Source organism: Cinclus cinclus, chromosome 24 (assembly GCF_963662255.1).
Source record: "Cinclus cinclus chromosome 24, bCinCin1.1, whole genome shotgun sequence".
In the NCBI taxonomy this organism is placed as follows: Eukaryota; Metazoa; Chordata; class Aves; order Passeriformes; family Cinclidae; genus Cinclus; species Cinclus cinclus.
The window spans coordinates 4,298,080-4,321,484 of record NC_085069.1 but is presented as its reverse complement, the minus strand read 5'-3'; the positions used below and the strand labels follow the sequence as shown (position 1 = coordinate 4,321,484).

General features: G+C 53.3%; 4 protein-coding genes across 10 annotated transcripts; 3 read left to right on the top strand and 1 right to left on the bottom strand.

Annotated features, from left to right (window-relative positions):
• Positions 1–37: 37 nt before the first annotated feature.
• BECN1 (beclin 1) lies at positions 38–4,132 on the bottom strand. Of its 4 annotated transcripts, XM_062507888.1 has the most exons (11): positions 3,981–4,132; positions 3,820–3,887; positions 3,693–3,751; positions 3,212–3,302; positions 2,818–2,954; positions 2,456–2,650; positions 2,111–2,257; positions 1,480–1,629; positions 1,331–1,391; positions 718–860; positions 38–428 (listed from the first exon to the last, which is right to left on the bottom strand). In XM_062507888.1, exons 1-11 carry the CDS (start codon positions 4,105–4,107, stop codon positions 260–262), a joined length of 1,347 nt encoding a protein of 448 aa, XP_062363872.1. In that variant the 5' UTR covers positions 4,108–4,132; the 3' UTR covers positions 38–259. The 4 variants fall into 4 exon arrangements, with proteins under 4 accessions (XP_062363872.1, XP_062363873.1, XP_062363874.1 ...); XM_062507889.1 differs by having other exon boundaries at positions 3,212–3,751; positions 4,015–4,120; XM_062507890.1 differs by lacking the exon at positions 718–860 and having other exon boundaries at positions 258–428.
• A 188-nt stretch (positions 4,133–4,320) lies between these two features.
• Positions 4,321–9,018, top strand: PSME3 (proteasome activator subunit 3). 2 transcript variants are annotated; one of them, XM_062508076.1, is made up of 11 exons: positions 4,321–4,416; positions 4,979–5,011; positions 5,303–5,365; positions 5,804–5,908; positions 6,207–6,255; positions 6,853–6,965; positions 7,456–7,524; positions 7,737–7,804; positions 7,958–8,012; positions 8,224–8,310; positions 8,806–9,018. In XM_062508076.1, the coding sequence occupies exons 1-11, from the start codon at positions 4,375–4,377 to the stop codon at positions 8,884–8,886; spliced, it is 765 nt and encodes a 254-aa protein (XP_062364060.1). In that variant the 5' UTR covers positions 4,321–4,374; the 3' UTR covers positions 8,887–9,018. The 2 variants fall into 2 exon arrangements, with proteins under 2 accessions (XP_062364060.1, XP_062364059.1); XM_062508075.1 differs by having other exon boundaries at positions 7,417–7,524.
• Positions 9,019–13,676: 4,658 nt separating this feature from the next.
• On the top strand, positions 13,677–16,385 carry LOC134053054 (membrane primary amine oxidase-like). The gene is made up of 2 exons (XM_062507859.1): positions 13,677–14,329; positions 14,441–16,385. Exon 2 carries the CDS (start codon positions 14,744–14,746, stop codon positions 16,334–16,336), a length of 1,593 nt encoding a protein of 530 aa, XP_062363843.1. The 5' UTR covers positions 13,677–14,329; positions 14,441–14,743; the 3' UTR covers positions 16,337–16,385.
• A 1,941-nt stretch (positions 16,386–18,326) lies between these two features.
• On the top strand, positions 18,327–22,984 carry LOC134053053 (membrane primary amine oxidase-like). Of its 3 annotated transcripts, XR_009933919.1 has the most exons (5): positions 18,327–20,265; positions 21,254–21,539; positions 21,755–21,884; positions 22,050–22,207; positions 22,394–22,442. XR_009933919.1 is itself a non-coding variant. In XM_062507858.1 (4 exons), the coding sequence occupies exons 1-4, from the start codon at positions 18,696–18,698 to the stop codon at positions 22,676–22,678; spliced, it is 2,199 nt and encodes a 732-aa protein (XP_062363842.1). In that variant the 5' UTR covers positions 18,327–18,695; the 3' UTR covers positions 22,679–22,984. The 3 variants fall into 3 exon arrangements, 2 of the variants coding, with proteins under 2 accessions (XP_062363842.1, XP_062363841.1); XM_062507858.1 differs by lacking the exon at positions 22,050–22,207 and having other exon boundaries at positions 21,254–21,467; positions 22,394–22,984; XM_062507857.1 differs by lacking the exon at positions 22,050–22,207 and having other exon boundaries at positions 22,394–22,984.
• Positions 22,985–23,405: the final 421 nt, after the last annotated feature.

The following is a 23,405-nucleotide window of genomic DNA, read 5'->3' as shown; positions in this document are numbered from 1 at the left end:
CGTGCATTGCCATAAACCCCAAAATAACAGTTTAGAATCAATTCAATAGTTGAGTTTTATTCTGATCAGCTCAATGATACAACTTCGCATATTGCTTTTCTACAAACTACTTGTAATAATGGTATTTTAAATAAAGTGTCTTGTGGATTTTTGGTATTGTAAACATTTTGTACTGGTTAATATTAAGAGACATCTTAACTTGCCTTTCTCCAACACAATGCAAACACTCCACAGTTGCCAGGCCAAGTTCTGACTGCAGTTACTTGTTATAGAATTGGGATGAGACCCAGGCAAGGCCCCATTTTAGGTTAGTTAACATGAATTTTAGTGCTTTTGTCCATTGCTCTTCAGAGTTAAACTGTGTTTTAATTGAGTAAGAGCCACCACTGCCACCTGTGTCTTCAATTTTTCCTTTCTCCACGTCCATCCTGTATCACACACAAATTTTCATTAGTGCACTCCTGCTGCACGCATTTAATCTCAGTATGACATTAAGCACTAAATTTTAATCTGACAATAATACCATCTTGTTTTTAAAGGGTCTTGAGCAAGCCTCAGGACTCCACCCAAGGGGCTGCATTTAAGTTTTAATGAAACTAGCAAACACACATCATAAAGAATTCCAGACAAATTCTGAAACAGAACTGAAACAACAAGCAGTGCTAGGGGGAGCATACAGGGCTGAATTTGACATTTGAGTTTTGTGGCAACACTCACCTGTAAGGCAAACAAAACCTAGTTTCACCTTTTTCCACTTCCTCTTTAAACTGCTGCACACAGTCCAGGAATGCCACCATGGCATGATCAAACTTATTGTCCCAGAAGAACCTCAAGCCTCCAGAGCAGTACAGGGGAAGCTCCTGGAAAAGAGATTTGTATCAGGCACCCCAAGCACTTGTTTTTGATACGGTCACTGCAGCTTTTTAACCTCATGTGAGGCTTAAATTTGTCATGGGATGCTGAGAAATGGTTTGTGGCACACAGCGAATGTGACTGGTTTTGTGCACATGCCTACCATGTGCAGGCCTATAATCCTGACTTCCACTAATCCCAAATCATGCTATCTATCACCCACCAATCACCCCAAAGCATGCCTCTGCCTCTGGCCAGGTGTGTCATTCAACAGTTCTGTCACTTTTAACACTGCTGGCTAGCAGCACCAGTAGCTTCATACAGGATGTGGAGTGAGATGTTACCACATTGGAGGAGCTGAGGCAGCCAGCTTTCCTGGGCTCCACATTCACAGAGACCAAGTTTTGTTTCCTGCATCCCCAGTGTGACCAGGGCTCTGGCACTCAAGGTCAACATCCCATGATTTGTGTGATCTTACCTTGGATTTGTCTGTGAGGGACTCCAAATAGGAGTGGTTGCCATAGGGGACAAGACGGTATCTGAAAAAAGGAGACAGAATTCACAGGCACCCGAGTCTGCCTGTCTTCCTCTGGGTCATAAACGAACTGTGTGTGGTGTTGTAGGTACCTCTGAAACTTCAGACCCATTTTGTTGGCCAGGGCATGCAGAAGCAGCACAGTCTGCCCCCAGGCAGCATTGATCTCATTCCATTCCACAGGAACGCTGGGGAGACGGCCAAGCCTGAAGTTATTTATTGTGCCAAACTGCCCACTGTGCCTGTGATAAGAATTATAAATAAGTGTGCTAGGCTGGGAAAAGCTCCTGGCCTGATAACCAAACAAGTGCCATGTCCCAACAGCACAGCACACACAGTCCCAGGCATGCACACAGAGGGTTTGGGCCTATTCTTAACAAGTGTATGTAAATATCAGATACTTCTTCTCTTTTTCTCACAAAAATGCAACAAAACCCTCTAGCCAGCTCCCCTAAGCCACCTGTTCTGTGAACCCTGATGCCAGTGTCACTGCTGGCTGGCACAGGGGTTCCAAAGTTTTACTGAGACTGGTGAAGGAGCCATTTCCCAGTCCCACAGCCCAGCACACCTTACTCAGCTGCCACTCCTGGGAGGTGGCATTCATTGCTCTGCTGGGAGGTAAGTGTAAGCTGGCTTGCACCTTTCCTGTCAAATGAAGTGACTTAACAGCCTCACACTGCAGATTCCAAGAAAATGGATATAATATTCCAGTGTCCACGTTACCAGATGTGAAAGGTTGCATTGAACACGTTGGTTTTCTTTAATTTATCCAACTGCATCTGGGCATAGCGCATTTGGTTGTCCACACTTTTCAGCTCATCATCCAGCTCCAGCTGTTGCCTCTTGAACTCACAGTATTCCTTCTGGTACCTTTGAGCAAAAGCAAGACAAGATATGCTGAGTGTTGGCTTTTACATCAGTGACAGCTCTGTGGGCCAGTTTGGTCTCACCACCTTTCCTTCTGCAGAGAGAAAGCCACTGGCATTTAGGCACATTTAGAGGTTTCTCATGTTACAGCCTCATTTATCTGTTGCCTCCAACCTCTGCCACAAGCTGCAGTTCACTCACTGAGCCTCCTCCTGCTCCAGCCGCTCAGCCTCTGCCCTGACTCTCTCAAAGTCCTCAGCCACAATCTTGCGGTTCTTCTCAACGTCCTCCAGCTCCTGAATCAGCTGCTCTTCCTCCAGTGCCAGTTCTTTCAATTCTGTCTGCAGCTTCTCTTTATCATCCTCATTCATCTGTTCCAGTATCTCCAGGCATCTCCTAAAGGAGAACAACAGGATTACCAAAACAGATATCCTGGTAAGTCCTGCATTGCTACTCCCCAGTTCTGTGGCAGCCCCTGCATCTCTTGTCAACCCCAAGCTCTCCATGCTGATTGTGCCTCAAGCTACAGCAGCTCTGTCTTGAATCATCTCTGGATTACTCACTTGTAGTTCTGGCACTCATTCTCTGTGATGTTAAGCTGTGTGTCCAGCTGGTCCAGCAGAGTGTCTGTGCATTCCTCACACAGTGGGTGATCCACATCCGTCTGCCCAGACATGATGTCAAAGAGGTCACCAGTGACCTGGAGAAAGGGCTCACATTAGTGCAAGAGAAACCACAGGCAGCTGCCTGCTGCTTTTCAGCAGCTTCAGTTAGCAAACGTCTTCTTTGCAGGTCAAATATTGATTAAAATAATCTATGTCTGCTCAACTACTCACCAACCAAGCCCCTGGAAGGTAAACGCTATGGGAAATTTTGCAGTTTAGTTTTGCAGAGTATCAGGAGAAACTGATGCTCTGTTCCCAAGGATCTGAGTTTACCAGCTTGTGACCCACTTGCCTTCAATCTCCGGCTGAGGTTTTCCATGGTGCCACCATCCGAGGCCTCTCCGATCAGCGTGAAACTGTTGGCACTTTCCGTTGACATCATTCTTTGAAAGAACGTTAGTGAGATAAGTGCTAAGTGCTGAGGGGAGGCAGCTCAAGCGCCAGACCAAAATCTGGGGCTGAATCAGGTAACAGGGAGAGCAGGAGGCTGGGGCAACCAATGTTTTTTAGGGACCCTGTCAGGTTTGCGTTGACCCGCAGCTGAGCAGTGCCCCAAGGACTGTGCAGTTCCATGTTCAAACTGACAAGGAGCCCGAAGGCCACAGGGATCCTGCAGGGGAAACTCTAGGGGATCACACGAGCTATTCAGTGTGTCCCCCCGCCATGGGGAGAGCTTTCTCAGGTGCTGCCACAGCGTCGGCTCAAGCTGCCCGGAGGAAGAGGCCAGGCTCCAAACTGGGCCGGGCCTGACAGGAGCGTGGCGGTGGCTGTACCTGGCTGGCGGGATGAACCTCCTGGACACGCCATCCTGCCGGTTCTCCACGAAGGCTTCCTGAAGGCAAGGAAACATCGTTACCGGAAAGTCCGGAGGAGCTGTCGCCGCGCCCGGTCCCACCGTACCTCCGTCAGGGCGCTCTCCTCTTCGTGCAGGTCCCCGGGCCTGGCAGGGGCGGCGGTCACCAGCGGAGCTGTGGGACAGAAGGCGTCAGCCGGTCCCAGGCCTAGGCCTAGGCCCGGGCCCCTGCCCCAGCCCCCCATCCCACCGCGCCGCGACGCGGTACCGGTGAGCTCCTGGATGGTGAGGCGGTCAAGGACCTTGAAGGAGGTGTCGAGCTTGAGCGGCTGGCAGCAGCGCTGGCACACGAAGCTGACGTGCGCGGTGCCGCCGCCCGCCCGCGCTCCCTCCATCGCGCCGCCCGCCCGCGCCCCGCCATCGCCGCGCGCCGGACGTGACGCAGAAGGGGCGCGGTCCTGGCAGGGCTGCGCGGGCCGCCCGCGCCATTTTCTGCGTCCCCGCCCCGGGCGGCGCTGAGCGGCCAGGACCCGGCGGCGCGTGCGCGCGGGAGGGGGGGATCACGCGGGCGGCGGGCGCTCGCGGCATTGGCGGGCGCGCGGCGTGAGGTCATTTCCGGTGTGGGCCCGGGGAAGCGGAGCGGCCCCGAGACCGGACCCGCCATGGCCTCGCTGCTCAAGGTGGACCCGGAGGTGAAGCTTAAGGTGCGCCTGCCCCGCCGCTTGTCCCGCCCCGCCTGGCCTCGCCCGGCCCGGCCCGCCTCGGCTCGGCTGCCGCCTCGGCTCCGTCGGCCTGCGCCGAGCTGTGCTGGCGCCGGCCCGGGGCGGGGCGGGCTCGGGGCCGCCCCACGGTGCCTCCCGGCCGTTCCACCCTGGCCGCCGAGCGCGGCCTGCCCGCCCCGACGAGCCCCCGGTGTCTCCACCCCCGCCCGGCCCTGCACCGCCGAGGGCGGAGATGCGGCCGGCGCTGTGGTGTGGCCGCCCCCGAGCCGTGCCCTGGCAGAGCGTGGCCGCTGGCCCGGGGCGGCCCGGCGGATCTTCCACCCCCGTGGGAGCTGCGCGGTTTCCAGTTGCCCGCAGCGCCTGGAGTCTGGGGCGGGCGGACAAAGCCACTCTGGGCGTCCCCGGGCAGCTCCCGCTCGGTGTTCGCAGACCCCTCCCGTTCCCCGCGTTTCCCGGAGTCATGCGGCTGCAGGGCTCCGTGCGCGGCTTCTCCAGGCCCCGCTGTTCAAGAGCGACCCTGACCTGTCCCTGTTTCATTCTGTAGGTTGACTCCTTCAGGGAGCGGATCACAAGCGAGGTGAGTGTCACAGGTCGAGCAGGGAAGAGGTTTTTTGACCCCGTCTTTCTGACCAACTCGACTGCGGGTTGAGACTGCCCTGGAAGCTTATCAACACGCAGGATATCAGTCACCCACTGCAGTTCCTTATGGCTCTCTTCTCACTTTGGGCTTTGTTTGGTTTTGGCAGCAGGAAGAACTTGCATTCTCTTTGTTCCCTGCTTATGCAGAGATTATTTCCGCAGTGTTCCTGCCTGCTAGTGGGAGCAGCATGGCCTTCTTTCACATCACTGTTTATTCTTTCTTTCTTAGGCTGAAGACCTCGTAGCAAACTTTTTTCCAAAGAAGCTGTTAGAGCTTGATGGATTCCTTAAGGTAGGGTATGGCTTGTGCTCTGTATCCTTTTCCCTTTTCAGCTACAGTTTGAAAGTGATGTGGCAGGTCTCTTTATGGGTGTTTTCTGTGCATTTCACCTTGTTGCAGAGACACAAGGCAGCAGCTGGTTACTCGCATACACTGCAGTGCTTTTGGCTCTGGGACGGTGCTGCTTTTTGCAGTTGGCTTTGTGTGATCTCTCACATTTCTTTCTCTGTGCTCCCCAGTGGGCTGTCCCTGGCAGTGCTGGGGTCTCACAGAGACACCAACAGCTGACCATGGCCTGGCACTCGTGGTTGGGGGGGGTCACAGACTATTGCCAGACCTTTTGTCTTCAATCATCCTGATTTTACAGTTGGACAAGAAGGAGGCCTGAACCTTTTGTGTGGCAGAATTTGTTCATTCATAATGAAATAATAAATCTGCTTTATTTTGCAGGAACCCATCCTGAATATTCATGATCTTACTCAGATCCATTCGGACATGAACCTCCCAGTGCCTGACCCAATTCTTCTCACCAACAGCCATGATGGACTGGATGGGGTAAGGTTACTTTCTTGGCTGTGATCCCAGCTTATGTTAAAACTGCATAGTTTGCTCTGTGCTGGGGTAGTTTATTCTTATTTAATAACAGGCTTTGACCCAGAGTCTTTTAGAGATTGATCTCTTAAGCCTGGGAGGTCTGGAGGTAACAGTGCTCTGCAGTCCTTCCTAGGCTTTAAGGAAGAAAAACCAGGAACATGGCAGGGCTCTTAAGTTTTTGGTTTTTTTATTTTTTTTCCTTTGCAACACTTTTACAGCTTACGACTAGTTTGTGAGTAAAACATTTTGTATATTTTAGCCAAATATGAAAAAGAGGAAGCTTGAAGACCACGAAGAGACCTTTCAGGGTAAGAATCCCCAAGTCCCTTGTATTGCTGCCTGCCCCCTGAACCACTGCACTAAGCCTTGGGCATCCAAATCATGTGAGCCCCACTTGCCCTGCCCTGACAGCAGCTGCTACTTATACAGGCCAGAGCCTGATCTACAGATGTTTGGATGTGGAGGAGTGAGGTTCCAGCTCTTAGAAGCATAATTAGTACTTCTCTGAGAGACATAAGTAGTACTTGGCTGGATCCTGGCCTGCTGACAGAGGCAGATGATCTCCTGGTGGCTCTGTGCAGTTTCTCTCTTTGTCTGGAAGAAGATTCCAGGCTTTGGATTAAGCTGAGACACAAACTTCTTGTATGTGTGCACCAGGAAAACCCTTTGTGCTCAGCATCCTCGAGCTCTTCAGTCTCATCCTTCTCTGTTTTCTCTTTTCCTTCCCTTGTGGTCACTGCTGTTATCCCATGTCCTGTTTCCCCTTCCCTACAGGTGGCCACAGCCTGGCTCAGTCCCTTTCTGGCCTTGGTGGGAGATGAGTGAAGCTCAGGTGGCCCCTCGGTCTGACCCCGGCGCAGCTGCTCCTGCGAGCTGCTGACGTTGTGGATTTGTCTCTGCCACAGGTACCAAAGTGTTTGTGATGCCCAATGGGATGCTGAAGAGCAACCAGCAGCTGGTGGACATCATTGAGAAAGTGAAACCAGAAATCAGGCTGCTCATTGAGAAGTGCAATACGGTGGGTGTGAGCCTGAAGTAAGGGGAGGCAGCAGGGTGGTTTTACTCCTGGAGAGGTGGAGCTGTGAAAGGAACAGGTCCCTCTGTGCTGTAGATGAGGAAAAGCAGGGCTTTGCCCTGTCTAACAGGAGCTGGAAGGCAGGTGAGACCCTTGGGGATCTCTGTTGTTTGCCTGATGAAGGATGTCTGTTAACAGGCCTCATGAGGCTTTGCTTTGCCCTTCTTTTCCACAGGCAGAGAGTCCTGCCAGGAGCTCCTGCAGCATGGTGAGGAGAGCTTTCCATGGGAAGCTGGGCCTGCACTAGCTTGCATGGCATCCCAGCCCTGCTGGAAGTGATCTTGGAAGTGTTATAGGTGCATAAGGGATCTGCAGCAGTCTGTCATGAACTGTGTTACAAAGGCAGGATCCTGGGAGGCTTTTGCTGACATTTCTGAGAGAATTCTTTGTGCAGATGCTGGCATTAGTCAGCGTTGTGATCTCTCCACTGCAGGTCAAAATGTGGGTGCAGCTTCTCATTCCCAGGATAGAGGATGGGAACAATTTCGGTGTTTCTATTCAGGTAAGATACTGCTCTGTGCTCCAGGGAGTTGGATCTCTGGGGTTCCTCTGAATCTTTCAGTTCGTGCTGTCCAGCAGCTGCAGTCATGGGATTAGGTTAGGTTTTAAAACCCAAACCTGAACTTGAGGTGGTGCTGCTGAGACAGTGCTTCCCGAGTCCTGAAGGCCAGCTGCAGCCTACTGGAGCTACCAGTTTCCTTGTCTTCCTTACAGGAAGAAACAGTTGCTGAGCTTCGGACTGTGGAGAGTGAGGCAGCATCTTACCTGGACCAGATTTCTAGGTAGGCATGCAAGAACAGGCTTCTTTTTTGGATCTCCTTGGAAAAGGAATGTGTTTGGGAAAGGTCCCCCAGCTGTTGTTACAAGTCAGCTTGGACCTGAAAATAATCCTGGTGCTGTTTATCTGAGCTTTAATCTCCCTCTTTCCCTGCCAGATACTATATCACAAGAGCAAAGTTGGTTTCCAAAATAGCCAAGTACCCTCATGTGGTAAGTCACCGGGGACATGGAGAGTTACATGTTTGTGCTGCTGCTTCTTGGGACTTTTTGAGCTGCTTTGTCACTGTCCTTTCTGAGCTGAGTGTCCTGGGGGAAAGAGGGGGGGTCCTACAAGGATTGAGAGCAGCCAGCTGAAGGTGGGGGTTCCTCTGGGGAGGGCAGAGTGAGGGAGGCTGGGCTGAGCCGTGTGTGCTCCTGGCAGGAGGACTATCGCCGCACCGTCACGGAGATCGACGAGAAGGAGTACATTAGTCTGCGCCTCATCATTTCAGAGCTGAGAAATCAATATGTAAGTGAAAACACAGAGCTCACACTGGCTCCTCATGCAGCAGTGGAGAGCCCTTGTGATCCTGCTGCTGCTCCTCTCCTGTTTCCCCCTGAACACAGCCACTCCTGGCAGGAAGACTGCCTGCCTGCTTCCCGCTTTGGCTCCAGCAAGACAAGCCAACTGTTGCTTCTCCACCATCTCCTAAAGATGCAGATGTTTCCAGCAGTGTTCACAGGGCCCCAGGGCAAAATATTCATGCCCCCTCTGGGGGAATCTGATCCTAAGCTGTTCATGCAGTACAAGACAGTCCTAGGGTTTCTGAATTAATATTTTTTGGCACTACATGTACTGGCTTCTGTAAGGTTTGGCTGAAGGAAGCCCTTACCTTAACCAGGTGTGTGGTTGCACACAAGGGTTGAGGGTGGTGCCAAGGGGAGTGGTACTGCTGTGGTAACCAGTGCTTATGGTGAAAGCTGGATGGCTTCCTGTCTGAGTCCTGTTCTTCCTTTTTTGCAGGTCACTTTGCATGACATGATACTTAAAAACATTGAGAAGATCAAGAGGCCTCGGAGCAGCAATGCTGAGACCCTCTATTAAGTGTCAACGTTTGAACTTGAGAACTGTTCAGTCAACTAAAGACCGTCATTGCCTTGGTTTGTTACGTGACTATCGAGATGGGAAACTGGCTGGAAATAGTATTGCATTCTTAGTTAAACTCTAAAGAAATTCTTGCCTAGTTTTGTGATTGGTTTTGTCCAGGTCTCAGGAGCTCTCCCTCTTCCTTTAGTCTCTAGTAGTGGAGGCCATGCTGCATTGGACGCCCCAGAGGCTGCTGCAGCCAGGCAGGGACATTCCTTCATGCCTTGCTTCCTACCTGAGTGGGAACAACTCTATAGACCAAGCCCTTGTCCTGTCCCATCTCTTGTCTGGTGGCTGCGCTGGGGTCTCTGGACCAGGGCAAACAGCCCAGCACAAGGGCAGCCTGGCAGTGCCACAGCAGGGAAGCTCTCTCCCCACTGTTGGCTGTGGCCAGGCTCCTCTGCCATCAGCTCTGGACTGAGCAGGGATCCTGCCCTTGGCAGCTGGGCTCTGGTGCCGCTGAGCCATCTGCACTCCTTTTCTGGCTCTCTCCTGGCTCAGCAGAGCCTGCTCCACAGGTCTCTGCCTCACCAGTTCTGTCTGGATCAGTGCAGAGCATGAGGCAAATGCTTGGAACTAGAGCTGGTGCTGTCCTGGCTGTCATGAGCTCGGGTGGCTTCTGCCATTTTACTAGAGCCACTTTCTTATCTAAAACCAATGTTCTTTCACCTGTGTCCTGGTTGCCCCTTAAGCGTGGGTTGCTTTTGCCTGGGCTGAGGGAAGGGAGGGGCTGGAGATCTGATGCTAAAGTCCTAAAATATCTCTGCATGTGATCAGACTGAGTCCCCCTGTCCCTGGCAGTGCTCTCTGGGCAGAGCTGGCTGCCACAGCTGGTGCTTGATGGTGAGGGTGGCTGATACCCACCTGGTACCTTGCAGACCTTGCAGTCTTTCCCCTGCAAAGGGCACACTCCTGTGCCTCATGACTCCTCTAAGCTGCCAGAACATTTCGTGGTCCATTACAAACCCCTTTGGAAATGACTGGTTGTACTGCGTCAGTTTTTGTGTGTGGCAAGTGGGCCCATAACGCTGCAGGCTTCAAATTTTTCTTATTTATAGTATTTCTACTTAAGTCCCCTAATCAGGGAACATTAAATCATTTGTTTGAGGAACCTTGCTGTTTCCCAGGTCTCGCTGTTACACCTGTATATTCTTATTGTGCAGTAGCCTTAAGAGTTGTGTTAATCTCATTGTAACAACAGTGACAAATGGAATGAAGTTTCTTCCCTTATTTTTTTTTTTACTTTGTTTTTAGTTTTTTTTTTCTCTCTGCTTCCACATCTAAGAGCCATGTTGTCTCTTGCTGGTTTCCCAGGGATTTGCCCAGAGTGCAGCGGGCTGCTGGCCCTTGCTCTAGACTCTTCTGTTGTTGTTTGTAGTAAGTCAACTCTTAGTCTTCCCGCTAATAAATATTCAGTAACAAACCAATTGCGTTGAGCTGCTGTCTGGGAGCAGCACTTCCCCTTGTGTTTCTTTGTATTGTTTCCTTTTAATTTGTTCAGCTTTCTTTGCGAGATGAACGTATGTAAACTTTTAACATGTCAAGAAATTAAAATAAGGTACTTGGAATTCTTTCAAGGCAGCCCCCTGTGTGTGATGCTGGGCTCTTAGGCCATGCAGTTTTAGTGTCCAGTTCTGGTTCTGCCTTTCTCACATTCAGTTGCTTTTTCCCTTAATTCTCCTCATTCCTCTTTTTGACTGTGTTATAAACTAGTCTATTGTGTAGGTTTTTTCTGTTCCTTCAGCACGCCTCACATTGGGCTTAATTTTGCCTGTGGGCTTGGGTTTGATGTTTCATCTCAGCCCAGTGTGAGACTTGGGCTGTCCCAGTTCAAACAGACATGGGGATGTTTGTATGGTGTTTCTCTGAGCCTGTAGTTGTTCCAGGGTTTCTCTGCCAGGCAGGTGTCTTCTGGGCAGGTGTCTCTCAGCTGTCCTGGATGCAGCACACAGTATCTCTGTGGAGGACACAGTCTCTTGCTCCTGGCTGCTCCCTGCATGTGTTACCCAAGGAGAGGCAGCTGTCCTGCTGGCCCCAGCCACACTGCCCTCTGCTCTTCTGAGATCATCCTGTTACTGCCTTCCCTCCATTCTGGGGCACAGAGGCCTCTCGAGGGGCACCCAAAGCTTTCCTGAGTGTCCTGCCCTCAGCTGCAGGGTGAAGCTACCCTGAGCCAGCCCCTGATGTAGGGCTCGTTGCCTGTTTGGGGTTGTGCCTGTCCTGGTCACGGTGCTGCTCAGCAGAGTCTGACCAGGGCTCCTGGCTGTGGCACCTCCGGCTGCCCAGGAACAGGAGCAGCCACTTGTGCAGGAAAGTTCCTGTGGTGTGGGAAAGCCCTGCAGGTGCTTAATCCGTGCAGGGAGAGGGCACTGAGCTGCAAACAGGTCTCGGGGCCGAGATGGCTGGAGTGGAGCCCAAGGGAGGAACTGGCTGAGGGGATTGGGTGTTGTGCAGCATGAGGGGCTCCTCCTCGCCACAGTCAAAAAACCTGAACTCCCAGAAAGCTGCCAGTACTCCCATGGAAGGATGGAGCATTCAGGACAATTGGCAGGTGCTGGCCCGGAGTGGGTTTCATCCATGGGAGCAGGGGAGGGTTTGTTGTCTGTGATCCCAGTGAGTCTGGGAGCAGTCACAGTGTGCAGTCAGGGCTCTGCTTCACCAGTCCTTGAGATATCCCAGCTTAAGTGCGGGGGAGGAGAATAATGGCTCAGCAGCCACAGGCACTGCCAGCAGCCCAGCTGGAATAGAGGAAGGGTCAGGCATGTTCCACTGTTGTGCTTTGCATAAGCTGACTCCATGAGGTGAGGCGTTGGGAGTGGGAGCTTCCTAAAGTCTGAGCTCTGGTTTGGGGCTTGCTCAAGCCTTGCTGGTGTTGGGACTGTTGGTAGGGGTTTTCCTACTGTGCCCTTTCCCCAGCTGTCACAATTGCTGTCTCAGAGTTTCCCCAAGGCAGAACCTGTCTGTGGCTGGTTTGGGTTTCAGTAAATTTCAAATGCTATTTTTTGCCCCCCCACCTTTCCGTGTGCGTGAAAAACAGCACTCCCTTCTCCCTTGTTTTGTTTGGGAAATGTGGGCAATTTAGCAAATATAAGATGGACAGTGCCTAAAAGCAACCACGTAGCCAAAATAAAACATGGGTAGGATGTGAGTTCTTCATATGGGATGTGGGTCAGTGATGGGCTGATCACACTGGGGACTGGCATGTGGGAAGCAGTACGTGCACTGAGCAGGTCATAAACAAGTTATGCTGCTGTTATGGAGACGTGCAATTTCTTTAATTCTAGGTTAGCTTTAAGCTGCTGCAGGCTCCTTTTGGAGAGAGTACACAAGCAATTCCATGGAGTGTGTGGCCCCCAAAGACTCCTCATTGCTTTCCATCAGTTAGCTATTGACACAGGTTCTGACTTTGCAGACTCAGTTAATTACTCTGCTTCCTGAAATTCCTACTGCAAGATGAATATGGATTTAAGGCTATTTTGTTTATTCTGAAACCAGAGCTGGAAAAGTCCAGGAGAAACAGACAGTACAAAAAAAACTCCCAAAAAACTGGTGTCAGACAAATCCTCCATGGCACAGGCTCTGCAGTGGGGCAGAGGCAGTGCAGAAAGCTTCCATCCTTATCCAGCAGCCCTGTGGTGTGTGCTGTGGTTGGTTTGTCATGGGGATGTCAGTACAGATTAGGATTTCTCTTTCTTTCCAAGCCCCCAACATGCAGAGAACCAAGAGTGTTCCCACACTCTATTTTTGGACCTCTCTCAGCCCAGCTGCAGGGTTGAGTTGTGATTTGTAGGGCAGGAAGACCTGTGGAGTTTTCTAAAACTACTGCTGTGCTGCTTGGAAAGGGCCCTTCTGTAATTGCAGCCTGTGCCGTGGCTTTGAGGAACTAGAGATGCAAACCCAAGAGATGAAGTCAAACCTGAATGATCTGCTCTTTGTGTACTTCTTTGAAGGAAAGGTCCACTCGAGCTTTGTTGCGCAGCCCTGGAGGTTCTGCCACAGTCTCACCTTGGCTGTGCCAGTGTGTGTGGCAGCAGAACACTTGTCCCATTCCTGGGAGGCAGCAAGTATGTCCTGGCTGTGCTCCAAACCTGGACCAGGACAGCAGTGCTTCTGCTCTGTGCTCCAAGTGAAATGAGCACCATGTTCCAGGCAGAAACCAAAAGGGAATTTTTCTTCCAAGCCTAACCCCAGGTAATCCTTAAAACCTCACTGACTTCATGGACTGGAAGACTGACTTGGAAATCAGTGCTGCTTTGCCTTGTTTGGAGTTACTCGGGCATTTGATTCTGCTGCTGTGAGCCAATTAGAGCAGGTACTTCTGCCACCTGTGGCTGCTGTGTCCCATGCAGCCACAGCCCTGTTCCTTCCTGTCCTGTCCCTGCCCACTGCTGTGTCCGTGCTGCAGTGAGCCCCTTTGCTCACTGTGACTATGTGAAGCAAGTGCCATGGCTGTGAGGCTCTCCTGGCGTGGTGGCTGGCGAGGCAGAGCCCTGTGTGCTGGCACAGAGAGGATGGCCTGGCCTCACAGCTGCAGTCTGCCCTGAAGAAGGCTCGGGCTGCCAGTGGTGGTGAGGATAATGGAGTGTGTCCCACAGCAACGTGGCCTTCTGCCTCCCAGCGTGGAGTCTGAGCACAGCCACAGAGGAAGAACCAGGGGCTGGTGGGTGCTGTCTCCCATCAGGAACCTGACTCAAGTAAGAGGAGAAGACGAGGGTGAGGTGAGGTGAGGCTGGCAGCAGAAGTGGAAATATTGGGTTGAATCTCCAGCCCTGGTTCTCTTGGATGCCTTGTCCTGCTCAGCACCAGCTCCGGGACTGTAGCCAAGGTGGTGTGTCTTGTCTACCCCGAGCATCTGCTGCGTGGCAGGATGGTGCACCAAGTCCTTCTGGCTGCCTTGTTCTGCCAATGCCTGTGAACAACACTGTCAGGCCAGCAGGGACTGTCCTTGGGGTGGCAGAGGGCAGCTGTGGCTGCCCAGCCTGGGCACTGTGGCTTGGCAGCACTGATAGTGGGCGCTGCCCTCAGCTGCTGCTGCCAGGTGTCTGTTCTGTCCTTGAGAGAACTTCTTGGAAGCTGCACCTCAGTTTATCTGTGAATTGGCGGCAGAGACAAAGGCTGGATGATCCTGTGGTAGTTCAATGCTGGGGTTTAATTGACAGAGCTGTTCTGAGGTACAAACTAAGAGCTGGTTGTTCACAGTGCTTTGGGGCCTGATTCTCATCCTGAACTACATCTCCATGCCTGCCAAAGTTTTTCTACTGCTACCCACAAGGATGTGTTTTCATCAAAGGCTTCCATGAGGAGGACTGAAAAAGAATAAATAAAAAGTAACTCCAAGCTTGGAATGGTGTTGCCAGGGAGAATGTTTACAGGGAAGCAGCCTGATAAACAAGGAAAATGGGTGAGTTGTAAAGAGGTGAAATTGTACAGTGTGGCAACAATTCCCAGCTTGTCAGAGCCTCACAGTGGTCACAGCCACCTCAGGCTGATGGCAGGATCTCCGTTTTTACAGGCAGCCTCAGGAAGCCAGGCTGGACTGAAAAAGGAACGGAATTATGTGGAACTTGTCTGAGTCACTGACCCTACATCTCCACAAGATCTTTCAGGGCACTGCCGTGAAGGAGGACAGAAGAGGCTGCAGCTGAGAGGAGATCTGCCCTTTCTGGTCACCAAGGGTTTCAGATCTCCTCCCCTAGCCTCTCCCAGTCTTTTGTACTTTGTGTGTTAATCCATCCAGTGCAGCATACACGAACAGAGGCAGGAGCTGGAAAGCCTGCTCTGAAAGCCTCTGAATGCTGCTGGACCCGTTGCAGGCATGAACCTGAAAACCGTGCTCATCCTCCTTGGTCTGGCGTTAGCCACAATATTTGCTTTGGTCTGCGTGTTGCTGACCAGAGAAAGGACCCCCAGAACCTGCCAGCACCTGCCCCTGGAGCAGGAGGACATCGAGGATGGCCAGAGCCTGGTCTTTGCTGACCTGACAGCCGAGGAGATGTCACAAGTGGTGCGGTACCTGCAGGGACACCTCGGGGTGCCGCTGGTTGACGCCTCCCGTGCCAAACCCTCGGACAACTGCATCGCCTCCGTGGATCTGCAGGTCCCCGCCAAGGCAGAGGTGCTGCGGTTCCTGGACGCCGGGGGGGCTCGTCCCCCGCGAGAGGCACTGGCTGTGCTGTACTTTGGGAACCAGCCAGAGCCCAACATCACCGAGTACGTGGTGGGGCCGCTGCCGACGCCAGCGTACCACCGAGACGTGACGGTGCACAAGTACGGGGGCAAGGTGCCGTACCACCGCAGACCCACGCTGGCTGTTGAATACAAGCAGCTGGGAGGGTTTCTAAAAAAACAAGTGTTCGCCTCAGCTCCAGCTTTCATGCAACAAGTAATGGAGTATGATGGAGCCAATCTTGCACCCGTGACAGCTGCTCCCCGTGGATTCCAGTCTGGAGATCGGGTCACCTGGTTTGTGCTGTTCCAGAACGTGAGTGGGTTCTTTGTGCACCCGGTGGGGCTGGAGGTGCTGGTGGACCACAGCAGCCTGGACATCTCGCAGTGGGCGGTGAGCAGGGTCTTCTACAATGGGCAGTACTACAGGGACATGGTTCAGCTGGAGAGTGCCTACGTGCAGGGTCGGATCAGCGTGGAGAAGGTGAGGAAGGCGCCGTGGGATGGGGACTTCTCGTCCATGAAGCCCCGAGCTCGTGCGGCTGCGCTGTTCCCAGTGCAGTTTGAGCCACAGGGTCCCCGCTACAGCGTCAGGAACAACCACGTGCTCTTCCAGGGCTGGAGCTTTGCCTTTGGGATGAGCGTGAGCACGGGCCTGCGGCTGTTTGACATCCGACACAAGGGGGAGAGGGTTGCCTATGAGATCAGTGTCCAGGAGGCGCTGTCGGTGTACGGCTCCAACTGCCCGGCAGGGATGTCCACGCGCTACATGGACGGCAGCTTTGGCCTGGGGCGTTACACCTCCCCCTTGGTGCGAGGGGTCGACTGCCCCTACCTGGCCACCTACGTGGACACACGCTCTCTGTCTGACAGCCTGAGGCCCAAGAAGAGGAGGGCTTCGCTCTGCATCTTTGAGCAGAACATGGGCTCCCCTCTGCGGCGCCACTACTCCAACTTGCAGTCGCTCTACTATGGGGGGCTGGTGAACTCCGCTCTGGTCATTCGGTCCATTGCCACCGTGGGCAACTATGACTATGTGTGGGACTTCATCTTCTACCAGAACGGGGCCATTGAGGGCAAGGTGCAGGCCACGGGGTACCCAAGCTCATCCTTTCTTCACGGGGATGGCCTGAGATATGGCAATAGGCTTTGGGAGCACACCCTGGGTACGATACACACCCATTTTGTCAACTATAAGGTGGACTTGGATGTCGGAGGTAGGTCTGGCTCCTGGCTCTTTTAATGCCTGCTATTGTTTGATAAACCCTAGAGCTTCTAGGTTTGCGTCCTTGTCCATACAGTCCCTAATTACTTGCATCAGAACTCTGCTTTATTCTCGTAACCTCTTCTTTCACTGTAAAGTTATTTTTCGATATATAAAACAGTCTGTCAAGATCATTGACTGGAAAGCAGTGGGAATTTCTGGGAACTCTGTGTTCAGTTCAGGGAAAGTATGAAAGGTAGCAGCTAAAAAATGTTTGTATTTCCTTGAGGCCTCATGTCTGGCGCGGTGTGTGTTGCCACAGGCATAGGCGGGCAGACAGGGAGTTGGTCCTGTCTGAGCACAGACAGTGTGAGTCTGCTTTCACCACGCCTGGTGCTGGTCCTGGCACTCCTCCTCCCCTGGGAAAATCCTCTTAGTCTCTCACTGCCCCATGTAAAACAGGGCAGCTGTTCTGGTGCTCTGTGGGGCTGAGCTCCTGCAGCTCTCCCCACTTCTTGAGGGAATATGCAAGCATTGGATTCTGAGTTGTGAAGCCACTACAGCGACCCAGAGAGTTCCCCAGTCCCCATGTGCAGTCCCAGTCTGGCAGTGGATGTCTGCACGGGGATGTTGGAGCTCAGGAGCAGCCTCTGGCTCACACTGAAGTCCTGGCAGCCACCCTGGAAGTGCAGGCATGCTCAGCCTCGGGGGCACCTTGGAGTCCCCCAGAAGGTGATTGCAGCACCTGCAGTCCGGTGACAGTGGGGACACACATGGTGCCCGTTATTGAAAACCACTTCTGTAAAAGGCAGAGGGAAAATGTTTTACATCTGCACAGGACCAAAGAGGTCGCTGGTGGGCAGTGGCTACATGTGAACCAGCCCAAAGAGAAACGCAGCTCAGGGATCCCGGCTCTCTCCTGGATTGTAGAAAGTAATCCAAGAGCTATGTTGGTCAAGCTGCAGCTAACCCCAGAGCAAGCATTTAGTCCCAGCATTTGTCCTGCTGTGATGCAGGGGTTTGTGTGGCCTTGAAAGGTGCTGCTGCCGATGTTGTTATGGTCAAAATCAGGGTTGATACTGGTTCTTTCCTCTAAGCAAGGCTTGAGAATGTGCTAAAATACAGTTCCTGTGTGGGGACAAGGTTCTTTTCTGTGACTTCAATGCTCTCTGTGCCCCCCTCTGTTTACAGAGCCTGAACCCTGGCTGCTGTAAAATTCTCTTGAGTAGAGTTGTGTAAATCTCAGACTTGTTCCCTGTGGTGAGAGGGCAGCCGTGGTCCAGGCAGGAGGGCTCGGGGCCATGCAGGGAGCTGGAGCAGTTCCCACAGGAGCCCCCCCTTCCAGTGCTGGGGGCACAGCTGTGTCACAGCTAAAGTGGTCATTGCCCACGCAGGTCCTTGGATCCTCACCTGAGGCTGGTGTAGGGTTTGCAGGGAAAAAGGGCAATTATTGCAAGTGAGAAGGAAAACTTAATTCCTAAATTAACATAAATGCAAATGGAGTGAATTGCTCCAGTGCTGTGGTGGTTGTGGCTCCTCCTGCCTGTGCCTCAGACTCTCCCCAGCAGGAGGGTGTTTGGTGGGCCCTGATCTCCAAAACCCCATCCTTGCTGTTGGTGTTGTCACTGCCTTGTGTGGGGCTGGGAGCCTTGCAGGAGTTGGTGGCCATGCAGGAGCAGCTGCCTCGCCCCATTTCTGTCTAGGGCAGCTCTTGTGCAAAGATCACCTCTGCTGGAACGGGACAGGAATGGTTCAGCAAGTGCTGCCTTTTCTCACCAGGGAGCTGCCTTTGGTCTGCCCACGGAGTGAGGCTGGAGCTGCCAGGTCCCTTCCTTCAGGGCTGGGAAGGACTTGGAAGCAACAGAGAATGGTGACAGGAAGAACTGGCATGTAGAGATGCTGGGTGCCAGCAGGTCTTGGGCTGTGCCAGCACAGACTGGCCCCTCAGGGGAGGGGGGCTGGTCCAGGGGCACTGAGTGCAGAAGGACCAGGCTGGCTGAGCCTTCCCCTGTGGCATCACCACAATCCCACAGGAGACAGAGATGGTTCATCCTGAGAGATGCTGAAAGAAACAAAGGCCCCTAGGACAAATGAGACGCAGGCTTTTTGTGGCATCACCCTGCAGCAGAGAAACCCATCAGTAGTTTGGTGAGTGAGCCAGGCACTGGCTGCCTGGCTAGCTCCTTTGGTGCATCTGGGGTGGGGAGGAAACAAGCCAAACTGGCTGGGACCTGTGATCTCCTCTCAGAGCCCCACAGGTGATACAAGTTCCCTCCCCACCTCACAAGCGATGCTGTTACGCCCACAGTTGCAATGAATAAAGAGCCTGGTCCGCAGGTGAGGGACGTGCTCTGGATTCTTCAGCCAAACTGCATGTGCTGTCACTGCACTCGCAGTGATGAACCCCAAACTTCCCTACATACTCCTGGTTGGGGCTGCAGTGATAATCTTCATTCTGTCCTGCATGTTGCTGAGCAGGGGTGGGCGATCACCCAGCTGTGAATCGCAGCCCAGCGTTGTGGAGAAGACAGGATCCATGAGCCAGAGCCTGGTCTTTGCTGACCTGACAGCCGAGGAGATGTCACAAGTGGTGCGGTACCTGCAGGGACACCTCGGGGTGCCGCTGGTTGACACCTCCCGTGCCAAACCCTCGGACAACTGCATCGCCTCCGTGGATCTGCAGGTCCCCGCCAAGGCAGAGGTGCTGCGGTTCCTGGACGCCGGGGGGGCTCGTCCCCCGCGAGAGGCACTGGCTGTGCTGTACTTTGGGAACCAGCCAGAGCCCAACATCACCGAGTACGTGGTGGGGCCGCTGCCGACGCCAGCGTACCACCGAGACGTGACGGTGCACAAGTACGGGGGCAAGGTGCCGTACCACCGCAGACCCATGCTGGGCAGTGAGCACAAGCAGCTGGGAGTGTTCCTGGAGACAAAGGCATTTGCTGCAGCACCGACCTTCATGCAAGAAGTCCTGGAATATGACAGAACCAATGTGGCATTTCAGCCCAGAGTCCCTCATGGATTCCAGTCTGGAGATCGGGTCACCTGGTTTGTGCTGTTCCAGAACGTGAGTGGGTTCTTTGTGCACCCGGTGGGGCTGGAGGTGCTGGTGGACCACAGCAGCCTGGACATCTCGCAGTGGGCGGTGAGCAGGGTCTTCTACAATGGGCAGTACTACAGGGACATGGCTCAGCTGGAGAGTGCCTACGTGCAGGGTCGGATCAGCGTGGAGAAGGTGAGGAAGGCGCCGTGGGATGGGGACTTCTCGTCCATGAAGCCCCGAGCTCGTGCGGCTGCGCTGTTCCCAGTGCAGTTTGAGCCACAGGGTCCCCGCTACAGCGTCAGGAACAACCACGTGCTCTTCCAGGGCTGGAGCTTTGCCTTTGGGATGAGCGTGAGCACGGGCCTGCGGCTGTTTGACATCCGACACAAGGGGGAGAGGGTTGCCTATGAGATCAGTGTCCAGGAGGCGCTGTCGGTGTACGGCTCCAACTGCCCGGCAGGGATGTCCACGCGCTACATGGACGGCAGCTTTGGCCTGGGGCGTTACACCTCCCCCTTGGTGCGAGGGGTCGACTGCCCCTACCTGGCCACCTACGTGGACACACGCTCTCTGTCTGACAGCCTGAGGCCCAAGAAGAGGAGGGCTTCGCTCTGCATCTTTGAGCAGAACATGGGCTCCCCTCTGCGGCGCCACTACTCCAACTTGCAGTCGCTCTACTATGGGGGGCTGGTGAACTCCGCTCTGGTCATTCGGTCCATTGCCACCGTGGGCAACTATGACTATGTGTGGGACTTCATCTTCTACCAGAACGGGGCCATTGAGGGCAAGGTGCAGGCCACGGGGTACCCAAGCTCATCCTTTCTTCACGGGGATGGCCTGAGATATGGCAATAGGCTTTGGGAGCACACCCTGGGTACGATACACACCCATTTTGTCAACTATAAGGTGGACTTGGATGTCGGAGGTAGGTCTGGCTCTTATCTCACCTTTTTAAAATGTACTTTCCAAATGCTTTTCAACTCTAAGAACTTTGCTTTTTTTAGTGGTTTTTCAGGTTTTCCTTTCCACTTGTGGGGAGCTTGGTGTGCTTGCAGTGGGTGGTGGCAAAACTGAAGGGGCAGGGAGAAGGCAGATGACATCAGACTGTCACTGTTAATACTGCCAGGGCAGCTGTGGGCTTAGAAGTTTTGTTCATGTGCGACAAAGAAAGAAAATGAGCTCACCTGTGCATGGATCTTCTTCTGTGGGGCTCAAACCTTCACAGATGGCTACAGATTCAGCCCTGAAATGGCCTTTATTAAAGCTGGTAACTCACGTGTTATAGGAGTGGAACACTGAAGGGCTTCAAGGTGGGACTGGCAGGAGGTGCTGAGCAACAACCCTTCTGCCAGACCTGCCCTGGCCATCAAATCCTCTCAGCAGCCTTTTGCTACCTTGTCCCCAGATCAATGTGCTCCCATGCTGCTCCTGTTGCTGGGAACCTTGGGTCCATGTCTCTTCTTTGGGCAGGGCTTGAGATCAGCACAACACTGCTCTTGTCTATGATGTGCAAATGTGTGCAGCACCTGGGCTGCTCCAGGCGCCTTCAGGAGGAAGGCTCATCCTACTGTGCAGGATGAGCAGTAACCAAGCTCGTGCTCTAGTTAATTAGACTATGTTTGCACAGGAAGCAAACCTGTTCTTCTGCCCTGGGGTGAGTCTCATCCCCTGCCCCCTCTTGTCTCTCATAGTGTCTGCTGCAGAGTGGTGTTGCCTGGCTCAGGCAAGTGTCCAGCCATAGATCAGCACATGGGATGTTGTCACAGGCTGTGGAGCTGCAGAGCAGCAGCTGCTCCTGTAAGGGTCGGTGCTCAGAGCCCAGGGTGCAGAGAGGGAGAACAGGGAGAGCAGGCACTGCGATGTCCTTAGGGACTGTGGGGGCTCTCCTCAGTCACTTTGTTTTGGCTTTGCAGGGGTGAAAAACTCCCTTGTGGCCCATGACATGGCATTTGAGATGACACGGGCTCCCTGGAGCCCAGAGCAGCAGATAGAGCGGCCACGACTCACCAAGAAAGTCCTGGACACAGAAGACCAGGCTGCTTTCCGACTCCAGTCCAAGATGCCCAGATACATCTACTTTGCAGCCAACAGCAAAAACAAGTGGGGCCACCAGCGCGGCTACAGGATGCAGATCACCAGTTTTGCAGGGGACCACATTCCTGAAGCCAGTTCCATGGAGAGGGCCATCAGCTGGGCAAGGTCAGGCTGTTCTGGCTGGCATGACAGGTTCTCAAAGATTCCCTCAACCCTGCCAGCTTGGAAGGCATTGCTGGATGTCCCTTGATGGGAGGCACAGGGATGCACTCTTCTGGGCTCGCTCCATCCAAGCAGGCCTGTGCTCTGCAGGCTTTCAGGAGCTGATTTAGCTCTGCCCTGCCTTGGGGGGCTGCTTCCATCTCTTTTCTTGTCCTCAGGTACCAGCTGGCTGTCACCCGGAGGAAGGAGGAGGAGCCCACCAGCACCAGCATCTACAACCAGAATGACCCCTGGACACCCACTGTCACCTTTGCTGACTTCATCAACAATGAGACCATCACCAACGAAGTAAGCTGGGGTCCCTGGGTTGGAGTGTAACACCCAGCCCTAGGCTCAACGGGAGCCCTAAGGAGCAGAGAGACTCCAGCACTGCCCCTGGGGCAGTGGGTCCAGCTGTGAGAGGAGTAGGAAAGAGAATCCCCTTCTCTGTGTGTCTGCTTGTACTTTGGTCAGAGAACATAGAGAATGGATGCAGAGCAGAAGCTTGTTTTTTCCTGTGGAGAAATGCTGGCAAAACGTCATGAAAATCTCTGTGAGGCCATAGTGAGGCCATGAAGGTCAAGGCAAGGGCCTTTCCACTGAGTGGGTATCTGCAGCCATGGCCGTGGCAGGTATTAAGGGAAGGGAGGAGTTCTTTCCCAGGAGAAGGGAGCTTGGTGTGTGGGAATGCAGCTGGCTGGTGCCCATTGGGGCCCCCCTCCTTCTCTTCTGACACTCTCCACCACCCCATGTGTGTTTTGGTCACTGCTGCTGCAGCTTCTGAAATAACCCTGAGCTTGTGGCTCTTCCCTGCCTAGGACCTGGTTGCCTGGATAACTGCTGGCTTCCTTCACATTCCACACTCTGAGGATATTCCCAACACTGTGACCGTGGGAAACTCAGTCGGTTTTCTCCTGAGACCCTACAACTACTATGACCTGGACCCCTCTATATACTCCCACGATGGTGTGTTTTTCACCAGCAAGCAGGACTTTACAGCATGTGAAATCAACCCTCTTGCCTGCTTGCCCAAAACTGCCTCTTGTTTGCCAAACTTTCCCCCATTCACCTATGATGGTTTTCAAAATATGAGCAGGCTTTAATGGTGTGAGGAGATGTCAGAGACACCAGGCTGACTGTTCTGTCTCTGATTTTCAGCTTTTTAGTGAAGTTGTCTCAATCTTCAGTTGACCAGTGACTTCACATTTTATTGTTGCTTTTGAAATAGTGCTCTTGAAAAGGGAAGCATGATTTTCCTAGCATGATGTGAGAAGGAAGTCTACGTTATCTGTTAATTCCTGAATTTGAGTCTGTCACCAGAGGAAAGTAAGGAGAAAATCCTGTTCCTCTGCTGTAGAAGCAAGTGCTGTGTAGTGCGTATCTCAGGTTAAAAAAAAAAAATGAAAATGGTGCTGATCCAATGCTCTCAAGTGTCTCATTCTTACAACTTACAGCAGCGTCTCCTGGGGGGTGATGCTGGTCTCTGTCATGTTTCCTGTGCCCACAAACCAGCCCAGCAGTGTGGCTCTGGGTGCGTGCTCGTCAGGGCACAGGGATGTCCAGTTGGAGGGCAGGAGGGATAAGCTGGGGCACGCCCCAGGGCTCAGGGGCATGGACTGAGGTGGGCACTGGCACCAAGCTCTGTGGCTGTTGGGGGGAGTCTGGGTCATGGCTAGAACCGTGTGGGTTGTGACTGTCAGGCCTTCAGTGCCTCGGCACAAGGGAGGAATCCAGACAGGACTTTGCAGGAAGGGTCTCATGGCTGCTGGTGATGCAGCAGGGCCAGTGCCTCTGCCTGTTTTCCAGGATGCTGGTTGGGTTCCAGTGCCC